This window comes from Lagopus leucura, unplaced genomic scaffold (genome assembly GCF_019238085.1).
Source record: "Lagopus leucura isolate 7727_CA_CO unplaced genomic scaffold, USGS_WTPT01 Super-Scaffold_100159, whole genome shotgun sequence".
Classification (NCBI taxonomy): Eukaryota; Metazoa; Chordata; class Aves; order Galliformes; family Phasianidae; genus Lagopus; species Lagopus leucura.
Window position 1 is genome coordinate 19,534,605 of NW_024962335.1, and position 14,269 is coordinate 19,548,873.

General features: G+C 37.5%; 1 protein-coding gene across 2 annotated transcripts in view; it reads left to right on the forward strand.

Moving 5' to 3' along the window:
* DGKI (diacylglycerol kinase iota) overlaps window positions 1-14,269 on the forward strand; it is a 106,334-nt gene that overhangs the window by 22,189 nt on the left and 69,876 nt on the right. The window contains exons 10-14 of one of the 2 annotated variants that reach the window (XM_042889875.1): window positions 356-418; window positions 639-712; window positions 2,173-2,284; window positions 4,809-5,008; window positions 9,875-9,937. In XM_042889875.1, coding sequence (XP_042745809.1) covers window positions 356-418; window positions 639-712; window positions 2,173-2,284; window positions 4,809-5,008; window positions 9,875-9,937 — 512 coding nt within the window. The remainder of the gene's footprint in view (window positions 1-355; window positions 419-638; window positions 713-2,172; window positions 2,285-4,808; window positions 5,009-9,874; window positions 9,938-14,269) is intronic. The other variant, XM_042889876.1, reaches the window with a different exon arrangement.

Sequence of the window (14,269 nt, forward strand, 5' to 3'; positions counted from 1 at the left end):
ATTTTAAAGTTCAGTTTAAGTGGACACACAAATTTGATAGCACATGGCATACTGTATGGCTTACCGGAGGATGACTTCCAGCATGCCCGTGTGCCTTCATGGCACATGACACACAGCAATAAATGTGAGCAAGAATTTGCATTTATACCATTGGGTTCCAAAGGACATAACCTCTCAAAAGGAGAAGTATAACTTTAAAAATAATAGATATATATACGTAAGTCATATTTTCTGAAAGCAGGAAAGAATAGGTTTAACAAAAGGATAGCACTAGGTAATGAGCTGTCTGGTGAGATAAGAAATTTGGAAAGAGTGGAGGCAATGATGACCATTCCTATTCTTGTTTCTGTTCTAGGCAGCCTTTTCAGACTTTTTGCAAAGAAGCTCAAGAGATTTATCCAAGCACGTTAAAGTTGTGGTAAGTATAGGAAATTGTGTTTTTGTATTGTGAAAAGAGGTGGGGAAAGGCAGAGAGCGAGGTGAGAGTTTAATGGCTCTGTTACTTTTCAGTTTTGAGCATGACATTTGCAACACATTCCAAGGAAAGTCTTGGGAAAGCTGTTACAAAGCAGCAACACTTCTCTTGTCTGTGGCTCCATTCAGCAATTTCTCTGTGCTCTGTCACTTTGGCTTTGTAGTGTGATGGTACAGACCTGACTCCAAAGATCCAGGAGCTGAAGTTCCAGTGTATAGTGTTTTTAAACATTCCCAGGTAAGCTCAAGATAGAAGCTTGGAGAAAATAGAAAGTAATATTACCACTACTAATAGTAAAAAAAAGAAAAACAAACCTGCAGCTTGTTCTGGGTTGGGTGGATGTGCAGGAAGTGTATTGCTACTGTGCTGCCTTCCTGAGAGCTAGCTGCTTATGATACTGCTAATTAGCAGCACGAAAAAGGATCAGAGCCTGGGATGCAGCAAAATTTTCCTTTGAAAAGGGTATCCAGTGATGCAGAGCTAGTAGAAAATATTGTTTTAACAAACATGCTTCCAGATGTTGTGCACCTAACCTGCAAACCAGACAGTAAACCAGGCACAGCTGCCTCGTCTTCTGCTTTACTAGAAACAGTGTGAGAAACAAAAATATCAGTATTTTTCAAGAAAATAACATAGATCCTGTTGAAAGAAATGTTCTTTTTCTCAATATAGTAGAAGATGTTCCAAATAGAAATATGTTTATATTTTAAAAAATTGTCTTCCTCCTGCTCTCTAGACTAGTGGTCCCCAAAATCCTTTGACTGTGTGCTTCTATTGGTAATTAAGAAAATTTTTTAGCATGAAAATGTGTATTTATTATCTATTTGTGTGTTAGTGTTCTAGTAGATTGTACACTTTATAAAAGAGACAGAAATAGAAGTTAAAAGAGGATGTGACAAAGATGAAATAGCACTACTTAAAATATAATTTTATTAATAGTGTGGAATATATTGTCTTCCTACACCACAATGGATTGTCTTCTGCACCCCCCTTTGGAGTCTACTGCATTAGACTGCTGATCTTTTTGTTCCACGTGCAATCCCAAACACATGGGAGTCCTGCATTGCCTTCACTACAAGCTTCTATTTTGTGTCTCCCTTCTTCTGTTACTCTTTAGATCGCTTTTACATCCACCCTTGAATGGTAGGAAAGGTAGACATAACAGCTGCATCTGTTCCTGTTCATTTCTCCCTGCCTTCTCAAGCTATGTAACCTTTTGCAATTCTTATACCACCAGGGCTTATGAGTCAGCAGGGAGAGATGAAATGGAGATCTGAGGCTGCGTCTGTGGCCCTTTGCCTTCCTAGCAGAGGGGATAAGAAACTTTCACACAGGCAAATTGCAGGAGCCAGGGAAGCTCAACAGCTGATCTGCAGAGTAGACCAAGGGGGGAGAAAAAAATGCTGCTGCTCTGTTGCCTGTTTGGTATTTCTCCCATTTCCTTGCTTGTAGAGGAACCTGCCAAAAACTATGATGAATAAACTTGTGAGTGATGTACCAGCTTAGAAATTAGGGACCAGTTTCCCCCTTTCTTCAGTCCTTGCCAGTGTAACTATTAATTGTCCTTCAACTGAATCCTGAAACATTTGTTCAGGTTTCTATTGGAGGAGATCAGAACAGGCCGAGAGTCAGGCTAATAGTCAGGACCCATCAGGGAAAATTACTTTCTCAAAGCTTGCTTTCCAAATTTTCTGTAGGTATTGTGCTGGCACAATGCCCTGGGGAAACCCTGGAGATCACAGAGACTTTGAACCTCAGCGCCATGATGATGGCTACATTGAAGTCATTGGGTTTACCATGGCCTCACTGGTGAGTATACTGCAAGTGCTACCCTGCCTGAAGTGGTGACCAGACTCAGTGATATTTGTCCACATTAATGTAAGAACAGCATAACTCTGTATTCAGCTGAAGCCAAAATATGCTCTGCTGTTAGGTTTTAAATGAAGGGACAAACTGTAGTTTTTAAATAAAGAAGTGATATTTAATAATAACAATATAATCTTTGCAAAGTATTACAAATTCACCCATAGCTAGCAATGCTTTGAAATGCTCTCAAATTAAACAGCAAGATTATGACAGTCAATCAAACAGTATGAAGACATGTTATTACTGTGGGAATGTTCTATGGTCAAATAATTAATGCTATTTCTTTTTAGCTTTTGTGTATTTCAATTAGTGACATTAAAATTCAATTTTTTTAAATAATATTCACTACTGGAAGCATATGTCAAAGATTATATGAAATTATTTTCCCTAGCATGTATTTTTTTCTCTTAAAAATTAGCTGTTTTGACAAATGAAATAAATTTTTTTTTAATTTCAAAATTCTTTGAAAATTTTTTGCTTTTGAAGGTTAGAGAAGGAGTACTTATCTAAATAGCATGCAGTCATTTACTGAGTGTATTTTCAGCTGTCTTGGAACAGCAGAGATACAAAACCTGAAGGAAATGTATTGCAACTTTGTAGATCATCAGGCTGTAGAAGTGACATCTAGCCTACCCTATTTTGAGGGATGGGGACTTAACGTTCTTTGGAGTCAATGTCTGTGCAGTGAAACTGGGCAAAAGTGATTCTTAACCACTTAAATGGCTCTATTTGACTACCTGTACTTCTGTTCTAAAACCATTATTTTTTTCTTTTTCATTTGGGATTAAAAAAATATGTAAGTATTTTTTTGATTACCCCTCAAGTTGCACCAGGGGAGGTTCAGATTGGATGTTAGGAAATACTTCTTCCCTGAGAGAGCGATGAGGCACTGGAATGGGCTGCCCAGAGCAGTGGTAGAGTCACTGTCCTTGTAGGTGTTCAGGAAACATTCAAATGTTGCACTCAGGGACATGGTTTAGTAAGAAATATTGGTGATAGGTGGATGTTTGGAGTGGATGATCTTGGAGGTCTTTTCCAACCATGGTGATTATATGATTCTGTGCTGAAGTTCCTACTCTTAAGTCATTTCTGCTCTCTTTTGTGTGGACTAGGTTAAAGCTAATACAAATAAGCCTATTTTCACTAACCTTGACTTTATTTGTTGTGTGATCTATTGCATTCATTTAATACCCCTGAAAATGGTGTTTCTTTCCTTAAAGATATATTTGGAGAAATAAAGTCAATAAAAGGCCATCTGAATCAACGGTTGTTTCTTTAGAAGTGGTTCAGAGTATAGATTCTTTTATGGCCTCTCTTTTGATTGATCTAATGAAGTAGGGTATTAACCCACAGGTAGGAAAAATTCTATTAGCATTGTAGATCTTGTGGAAGGAACTTTTGCCACTTCACCTCCTGAAGATGTTAGATTTGATTTTTTTTAAGAATTAGGGCCCTTTGAGCTGCTGTTTCTCCCTAGAGGAAGCTTAGTTCAGAACTGAGTATCTGTATACATACATTGATTGTGATGCTGTGGATGTAACCCTTGAACGTGCAATTTTGACTTGCTCTTTACAGCTCTCAGATGCGCTTGGTCTCAGAGACCGAGAAAGAGCAGTAATTTATAATTATTAGTAGTCATATTATCATTTTTTTCCCAGTAATATGAGATGCAAAGAGCAAGAGTAAGGTCTTCACTAGTATTTCAACTGTTCATTCAGATTTTTTTTTTTTTTGCATATTATAGCTAATAGTCACATTCCTACATTGCTAATTAATAAAAATACATTACTGTCCAAACATGTCTGCTTAAAACTTGAAGAATCTGACCATGCTCTCCTTGTTATATTTCTTTGGAATCTATTCTTGAACATGGTATTTAACTGGTTTTAACAAGATTCTTCTTGCTCTTTTCAGCCTGTCTGGTCTTGATGTTGAATTGCTATGTAAACTCTCATAACTGGGGATTTTAGATTTCTCTAATTCACATTAGGGACTATATTCTGTTCAGGAAGGGGTAATCATCTTTCTGTCTCTCAGATTTACTAAATTAGGGTTAATATTTAAAAGGTGAAAAAAAGTTGCATTATTGTTGGTGTAAAACAAACCAACAAAATGTATCAAAACCTTTAAGAAGAAACACATTAGATCATGTGTGTGTATACATATTTTGTGTTAGTGTGTAAAATATACTTGACATATAGAAATTGATGAGACATGATGCATATGATAGGTAACTGTCCTATTTCATCTGCTTGTTGCCTATCAGTTTTCTTTGTGAAATGTTAAGTCCTGCTTTTCAATTTTTGAATGAAAGTACATCCACTGTCTCCACTGTCCTTGATGTGAATGCTTTACACACGTGATGCTGACTAATACTCATTGTTGGCATCTTATATTTTTTAAATTGCCTGAAATGTCTGTTTTGAGGTGTCTTTCTCCTTCCCTTTTAACTTCTTTTTCCCCCAAGGCTGCTCTCCAAGTGGGTGGTCATGGAGAGAGGCTGCACCAGTGCCGTGAGGTGACGCTTTTAACATACAAGTCTATCCCCATGCAAGTGGATGGTGAACCTTGTCGGTTGGCTCCCTCACTCATTCGGATCTCCTTAAGGAACCAAGCCAACATGGTGCAGAAGAGCAAGAGGAGAACGTCGATGCCTTTGTTGAATGAGTGAGTTGGATGCATGCATATCCTAATGCCAGGAGGCCTGTCTGAGGCAGCATATTCAGTCATGGAATTTGCATGTATTGAACTTGCAGTGCATTAAAAAAAAAAAATAAAAGAAATCACATATCCTGAACTTTCTTCCTACTTTACTGTAAATAATTTCCTGGCTTTCTTTTGTTCTTTTACCTTCTGGATTCCCTGCTGCCTTGCTTTTAGGAAGGCTTGTATCTTTTAGTTATTTATTTAGAGAGGTATGTGAAGGCTCAGTGTTGCGCCTCTTGGCTTATGTTGGCTCCGCATGTACATGGTATTAGCCCTTAAATTTCTTATGATTTGTTTTCTGAACTTTATCAGCCTGATTTTTAGTCTCCATCGAAGACTCTAATAAACTGCCACAACCAAGAACTACTCAGGACATCTCGCAGTTTCAAGTGTGGGAACATGCTGCCTTGGACTCCTAAAGGAGAGGGGTCTGGAGGCATGGAAAGGGATATTTGTACTTTGTAGGGAATCGTTCTCCAGTACAGAAAGCCAAATAGAAAGTCCTGTCGGAATTAGCTAAAACTGTAACTCTTCCTCTGGTTTCCATGCTCAATGGAAGGAGATTACACTACTGAAGATTGGATTGGTGGATTAGGGAAACAGTGATTAGGGAAAAGATAGGGGAATATAGTCAGAGAAGGAAAATGCATAGCATAAGATGGAGGTAGCACAAGCAGTGGAAAGGATGAACAAAGAAAAGCAAAAATAACAGGAAATGGGGAACATGCAAGGAAAACAAGACTGAAATAACTTTCTTTTTCATAGTTAAATCTTATTTTTAAGTATCAAGCAACATTTTAATTTAAGAAAATGCTTATGAAATAAAATAAAATAATTAACTTTATTTTTGTAGAGCTGTAATTCTCATATACAAGCTCTTCATTTTTGCTAAGATGAGGCATAGTAAGTGCCTTTGCTGTTTCCAAGTATTCAAGTGATGCAAAACAATCTGTCTGCTATACAGATGGGTACTGCCTAAAAACTTGAAGTTATCAAGTTATCATAGTTCGTTCAAGCATCCAAGCATGCAGTGAAGATTTCACTTTTCTGGGGAGCTGAGTTTGGGTATTTTGCTGTTGCAGCTGTTACGGTGACAGGAAATAAGTGAAGCAGTGTTTTTGAAGAGAGGTAACGTCTTGCATTAGACTAATATAATTGGAAAAGTCAGCAAGGTCTCAGGCACACACCTCTTCAGGTATTTTAAAGGTTGTCTGTGTTTTCAGTCTTTGTCATGCAGTGAAAGACATTGCTTCTCTTCAAACTTTGTCTTCAGCCCTTAGAAGTGTCATGTCATCTTCTGTTTGTCAATCTGTTCATGTAATCAAAGCCTCCTTGGTTACTTCCAGCATCTTCCTATTCAGTTTAGCACATGGTGTTCTCTTTCAGAGACTAATGCTTTAAGCTTCAGTAGAGGCACATATCTGTAATGTACAATTGCTGTTTGTCAGGAAAATGCATAAGGCATACTCATTGCTCTTGAGTAGTGAAGAATAGCAGACTATTGCCTGTGTGCAGTGATGCCTGATTTCATCCAGCCACCTCAGCTCCTTCATTTCTGAAATCTGGAATTTGGTAGAGAACAATCCTGAGGTATCTCTTCCTACGCTGATGGGAGCTAATGCAAATGTTTATATTTTGCTTTTTTAAAGAAAATTCTTGATAATTTGATCTGCTAATTTGATCTTATAAGCAGCATGGCTACGCTTGGTTTTTGATATCCAAATTTGAACAGTAGTAGAGAAATGCAGTCATAATGATGTCAGTGGTGAAGACGATATTCTTTCTGGTTTAACCTCATTTGAACATGCTGCAATGTGTTTTGATGCTATCTGAGTCTTCTTATTTGATCAAGATATGTGTGCACATCTGTGTTTTGGAAAAATACAGATGATCTGGTAACTACTATAATTTCAGCTTCATGCGTTGGAAATAATGTGTATATATCTATATATGTGTGAATGTACATTTCTAACAAGTGTCAAAGGGGAATGAAAGAGGAATTGAATATTCTATTGTGACAAAAAGTAAATGGAATGTTAAAGGTTAAACTCCAGGAGGCATTTAAGATTTTATGAAGTTAATTCACTATGATGCAGATTTGTAGTATTTCACAAGAGAAAGCTTTTGATTAAATGTGTATTTATACTTCTTAACTCTCAGTCCATTGAAGACTTCCAGAAATTCTTATACTTTATATATATATATATATACACACACACACACACACACATATATATATATATATATATATATATATATATATATATATACATTTCTTCTTAAGATTGTCACCTGAATGTTAGATGTTTGAGGCTGGTGAGTAGGTCTGGTGCTATCTCTGCAATTGTTGGAGAACTGTTCCTGAGCAACTTGCAAGAAAAGTGCTTTTAAAATTATTTTCTGTCACAGTAACTCAGAGCTGTTACTGCCAGCCTTGATGTGTTGATAGGAGAACAGTGGGAATGTTCTTTGAAATTTTATCTAGTCCAATGTAATAAGTGGAAAACTATTTTATTTTTAAGAATTTTTACACTGTGATTCTGTTTTCTTATCCTATTCTTATTTGTTCTGGGAGTTTTGAAGAGAAGGGATTTGGAAAGGGTAGTGAGCTTGTTGTTTGTTTTGTGGATGCCTTTTAATTTCTGGGGAATAACAGTATTTTAAATTGAAGAACCCATATTTAGTGCAGATGAGAGGCAACAGAAACTCCAAACTTCTGTCACTTGTGAGCATGAGGGCTTTAGAAAAATGATTCTTTTCTGACTGTCAGACTTGCCCATCTTCCTGACTCTAGTTGTTCTCTTTCAAAACATGTAGATAATTCTAGAGAGGACACTTGTATATGGGGAAAAAATGAGTTAAAGCTTGTTTGTTTGACCTGCTTTTTTATTTTATTTTATTTTATTTTATTTTATTTTATTTTATTTTATTTTTTATTTTTTTTCTCCTCTCTGTTTTCCCACTGTTGTGCTTTTATACCTAATAATTGCACAGACATTGCCTTATGTTTCTACACAAATCTTCAAGGTTGAAATTTCTTCCTGCTGAGGGTTTTTTATCTCTTAATTTGACTTCCTCAAGGTGTAGGGGAAAGTTTAGCAGAATTTTAGAAAAGGTAAAAGTTCTTAGTTTTTTAAAATAATTAAATAAAACATTGACCATGCAATCAAATTAAGGAAGAGATCTTCTACTGTGGAGTTACTTGAACTGAAGGAGCATCCATTTCCTGTAGTAAGCTATCAGGGAACAAGTCAACATGCTGTGCCAAATTTTGTCTGAACTGAGGAAACCATTGGCAAATGTATTTAGTTAACTAATTTTTCTTCATAGAATGCTTCTTCTAGTTTGTTTCTAATGGAGGCTGTTAAAAGGCTGGTATAATCTCTTTCTCATCCTACAATGCATTAAGTCTACAATAGAGATAAGTAACAAACCAGTAAAGTGTTTCAATCGAGAAGCAATTTTCAAAGTCCAAGGAATATTAACAATGAGGTGATACTGCTGACATTTAGTTGTGGATTGAAACAAGGCAGATAGTTGGACTGTGGAAAAAAAGGCAGATTTATTTGGTTGTTTTTCCCCGTTGGCTGCAAAATGTACCAGTGAAAACAAATCTTTCTGCAGTGACATTAGCAGACCCTTCCCCTTTCCCTTTTCCTTCCCTTCTTCCCCTCCCCTTCCCCTCCCCCTTGCCCTTCACTTTGTAAATTATATTCCTAATCTCCTTCCCTTTAAAGATTTGGCAGCTAAATTCCAATTCCCGAATCTCCTTTATTGATCATGGTTAATATGCGAAAGAGAGAACATGAGAGCTTGATCAAGCCAAGAATGTAGTGTTGTGGTATAAAAGCAAAATATTTCTGGAATTAAAAGAGAAACTGTGGTGTGATTTTCCAGGAATAATCTTCTGATTAGAAACTACAATTCAATATTCTAGTCAGTAGGTTTTAGTTAATGATCACTGTACAAACCCCCAAAAGATGGCTTTTAGTTTGAGTTGAGGAAGAATGGAAGAAACAGTCTTCGTGATATAAAAAAGAGAAGAGGGAAGAGTTTATCGATAAAACAGTGTTTCATTCACTTAAAGGAAACAAAGGGATTATTTAAATAAAAATACTAAGAGTAGGTCTTGGGAGACTATAAAAAATGCACGTTTCCCTAAAGTACATGAAGGAGGGATGGAGACAGCAGTTTTCCATTGTGGATACAAAATCTCTAGCAAGGGTATTTTTCTTTCTTAAAATTAACTGAAGTTGACCAAACTTTGCAGACAATTCTATCCATTCAGATTTTGACTTTGTTTGGAGACAACGGCATTTATTCAGATCTTGGCTTTGATGTTTGTTTGCATTTCTGGACGTGCTTCCAAAGTCTGCTGCCTTGAATTTTTCAGTGCCTGTGGAACACATATCCTGGGGCTCCCAGTCTTTGTATAGCTGTTTACCTAGCTTGTCATTTGTCCTCCTCGCTCTTGTTTTCAGAAAGCTTTGAAGTGTCATGTAGAAATATTGTTCTCCATTTGCATGTCTTCTGTTGCTCTTGGCTTCCTAGTGTGACCTTGGAGCTCTGCATGTATTTTCATTCAACTTTCATGTGACACATTCCTTTTGTTTCTGTTTAAATGTTGTATGTCTCTCTTTCTTCTCTTCCACTTTCTTCCCAATCTTTTTTTCTCTCTCTCTCCCTCTATCTCTCTCTCTCTTTTTCTCCCCCCCCTCCCTCTCTCTCTCTCTCTCTTTTTTTTCCCACCTCTCCCCTGCTTTTTTCCTTGTCTGTCCACACTGTGTGCTGCCTTTCTCTTGGCCACTCATTTCCCACTGCCTATAGTATCCATAAAGTGCAGTCTGCTGACCTGAGGAGAGTCTCAGCTCCCCCCGATTCCTTCACTGTGTGAGTATCTGGCTTTTTTCTACCTTTAAGGTTCTGTAATTTTCTGCTGTTCTCCTATGTGTTTTTCAGCCAGGAGACAAGACAGTAAAACAGTAAAATCCAGTTACAAAAGAGTGACAGCATGCCAGATGTGGGGCAGCGGCTTCACCTGTAAAGATGCCAATACACAGTACATAAGCTGGATGACCAGGGCAGGTCTGGTGATTCTGACCATGACAAACCAAGAGTACAATTTGACATACAAGTCCTTAGGACCACTCCTGAAAACAGTTTAGATAAAGAGGCTTTTTTCCTTGCTTAAAGAAAAAAAAAAAATCACAGTATGAACAAACTCGGTCATAAAACATCTCCAAATAAAAACGATCAAAACAGAAAACTAGCGCCCCAAAGGAGTGGCATGGTATTGGCTGGAGCTGCATTCAAGATGGAGGTGCCCCACCATGGTATTAATTTGATTGCTAGTAACTCTCTTCTAGTAACTTGCTTAGATAGAAGCTACATTATCCAAGAGACTAATATTTAAAATCCAATTGTTGTGAACAGATTTATACACTTATGAGAGAGAAGCAGCAACATATTTATTGATATAAAGCAGTGATTTAACACAGATTAATTGTAAGTAAGGGTGACTTAACAAGATTTTCATCCAGGCAGCGCTCCCACTAAATCATGAGTGGATACCTTGACTTACTAAATTCCTTGAATTAAAGACGTAATGAGCCTAGTCTCAGACCTGGTCAATAGTTTATGTCTAAAGGATTATACGTGCACGGTCAATCTAATTTATAAACTTAGCAAGGCAAACAAAGCTTAGCAAACAGTACTGAGGATCTCTTGGTGTCAAGGGATCTCTGAAGCCGGTGTAACCTTAAGAAGTGTCCCTACTCAAGGAGATGTCCTGTCATGCAGACTGCTGTCTTGCAGGAGAGTTCAATGGGCTCTTGGGCCGCTCACTTCTTTTGGGGTGGGATGATTGATTCATAGTCGTGTTTGCATACTGATTGCAGATGGTAGTTTCTTCCAGTTTTGGCATCAGTTGGACATTCTTCCAAATTTGACTTGATTTGGACATTGACCAGCACTGCGAACGCATAGCTCAAATTAGCTCTTGAGTATTATTCTTTAATGCTTCCCATGAATCCACATTGAGCTGGATGCAGCCATCATGATCAGTTGTATCCATCATGACTGCCACAGATGGTTAACTGCTTAAGTCAGATGCAGCCATCACAATCACCACTAGCCGTTATCACCTGAGCAGGGTCGTGGAAAATAATGGCCAGGTTAAAAGTGGGAAGCATACAGTTGCAGTGGTGAATTGGCCACTTACTTGTAAAACTGTATGTGAGTATCTTCTATTTCATCCCCTTTATAGAAATGCGATATTATGAAAAATTCTATGTTCATAGTTAAGAAGTAAAATGAAATTAACAGCTTAATATATCAACTCAAGAAATATAGTTTGGCTTCAGAAATACTTTTTGACTGTTTGGTCAAAAAAAATGCCCCAAAATGTTTTGCTTTGTGTTGGCATTCCTCTTGTCTTGCTTTACTGGTCTTTTCAAACAGGATTATCAAAGTAATGAATTGGAGATACATGACCAAAAATAGCAAATTCCAGAGCTAGTAGTCCAGATATTCAGAGCAGAAACTTGATTTCAAGCATGATTCTTATTTCATGATATAAGAAAATCAATGGTATGTGTAAAAACAGAACCAACCAATGCTTTTCTGTTCTGAAAATAGAGCAGTTGTAATAGACAAAATATAAATGTTCAACAAGCCAAAGATTTTGGGGGAAAATTGATTGAATACTTATAAAAAGAAAAATTTTCATGAGTACCTAAGGGTTCTGGTAGATAACTAGTTAACCACGAGCCAGTAACGTGTCCTCCTGGTGAAAAAAGCTAATAGTATCCTGAGCTGTGGTTAGGAGGAGGCCACATCTTGAGTGCTGGCTTCTGTACTGGCCTCCTCAGTCCAAGGAACGTGGAACTGCTGGAGAGAATCCAACTAAGGCTGATGAAGGTACTTAAGGGACGAAGGAACCTTGAGGAAAGATGGAGAGCTGGGACTCATCAGGCTGAAGAAGGGAAAGCTTGAGGGTAGGGATTTGTGATGATGTAAAGATGTGAAAAAGGTGAAACCAGGCTCTTTTCAGTGGTATCTAGTGAGATGACAAGAGACAGTGGGTCCAAACTGAAACTTAGGAGATGCTATCTGAACATACAGGGAAGTGTGAACATAAGGGAGAGTGTTTGTACTGTGGTGGTGACTGGACTCTGGCACAAGCTGCCATTCACTTAAGGTACTCAAAAGCTGTTGGACATGGTCTTGGGCTAGTGCCTCTGATTGTCCCTCACTGAGCAAAAAAAGATGGACAAGATGATTTCCAGCGGTCTCGGTCCCATCCAGCATTAACCATTATGCGATTCCATCAAATTTTAGAAAGCTGTAAGTTCCTCCTTGTTATTTTGCAAACAAGGAAAGATTTCCAAATCAGTGTGCCTTCCCCGTGTATCATATTTGCTGTACTCTGCTGTGGTACAAAAACTAATTCAAAAAACTTCTCTCATATTGATTTAGTATCCTAAGCAAGCCTCTGCAAAACCTTTGAGATAAGTTTTATTGCTTACACAGAACATTAAGCATGCCATGGGTCTGGGACGGGGAGAATTGTCTCCAAGTTGAGGGATATCCTTTGGGAGATGACCTCCAAGTTTTGATAAAGTTTTTCTGAATGCCTCATTTGATAACAATTGTCAGAATAAAGCAGGCAGAGAGATTCATGAGTCCCAAACTAATTTATAACTCAAAGATACTCTGTATCTTAACATCTGTAAAAATAGATTAAACATGCTGCTACACTGTGGCTGTCAATTAATGTGTCTGGCAAATTAAAATAAGAACCCATGAGGTATTAAGTAAATTTGATTTGGGTTGTGATGGCTTTGAGATTCAAATGTTCCTTTTCTTGTTGAGCAATATGTGAGCCTGAGCTACATTTTGTACTGAACAGCATGGAATATTCTTTGGTGTCCCAGTGATAGATACAGCTTCTATTAGATAAATTCCACATTTTCTACAGCAGTGTATGCATGGGGATCTGGGGCAGCCAAAATCATTTGGCACATATGGTCTTTGTTGCAGAGACAGTGAAACTATAGTGTGATCTGTTTCAAATGTTTGCAGAGGGGCGCACAAGAACGTACAAGTGTTGCATTTTTAATCAAGTCCCTTTCAAAACAAAGGGAGACTTCCATTTTCCAGCTGCGTTTATTAGAAATAAGAAGGATGTCTGTAGGATAGTACATTTGCTGTTTTTTTTTTTTTTTCTTTTTGATTGCAAAATCTTTGTAAATGGAAATACAAATATTGCCTTATCTGTAAAGGGATTCAACTCTTCAATAGAGTTGACAGAGTGATGATCACAGCAGGATGCACACATAGTATCTGTATGCATGGCATACAGGCTCTATGAATAGCAAAAGGATAAAAGGAAAAGATTTTTGTATTTAGAGATCCTGATGTTTTGGGTTGAATGTGAGAATCGTCTGAATGGGGGAATGAGGCAAAAGGGGAGAATGTGTTACACAGCAAGCTATTCTCCAAATGCATAAATAAGAATGAAAGTGTTTGTATACATTTTCCATTTTTTTCTGTTAAAGAAATTATTAGAAATTGAGTTTCCTGTTTGGCAGGTGAGCTCCTTCACTGGGATAGTTGCTGTCAGAGAATCCATGGTGCTTGGGAATGCAAAACATGAGAGGAGTAGAGCTTGCCTGGTGATAGAGAAGGAAAATGAAGGACAGGATTCTCTCTGGCACTTGGGCTTGTATTTTAAATGTATGGGTGGGCCCAGCTTTTATACAGCAAAACACGTGCACGTTTACAAGGTGAAAAAAAAGAGTGAAAGGCTAAGCACCACTGGGTTAACCTGACCTATCTGGGGTATAATTCAACAAACAGAAGGGAAAAAGCTACAGTGTTTCTGCAGTGGAGCTTGTGGGTGTGCTTGTTAGGTGTCCATCAGAAGAAAGTGGATTATTTTGGTCTATTGAAGAAGTACTTATGTTTTAAGCAGATAAAAGCTGTCAAAAGCACATTTATTTTTAATGTATAATTTGCAAGATTTTCCAATGAGATCTCAAAAGTAAGAGATCTTTTTCTCCTCTGGTTGTTGTGTTCCATTTTCCAATTGTTCTAAACACTGGAACATTCAATTAGTTTTGCATGTTTATTTCTTCATTAGGAGATAGGTAATTCATTAATCTGTCACTGCAAACGTGCCTCAGAGGAGTGTGATATTCTCTAAGTTTTATTTTTGCAAGG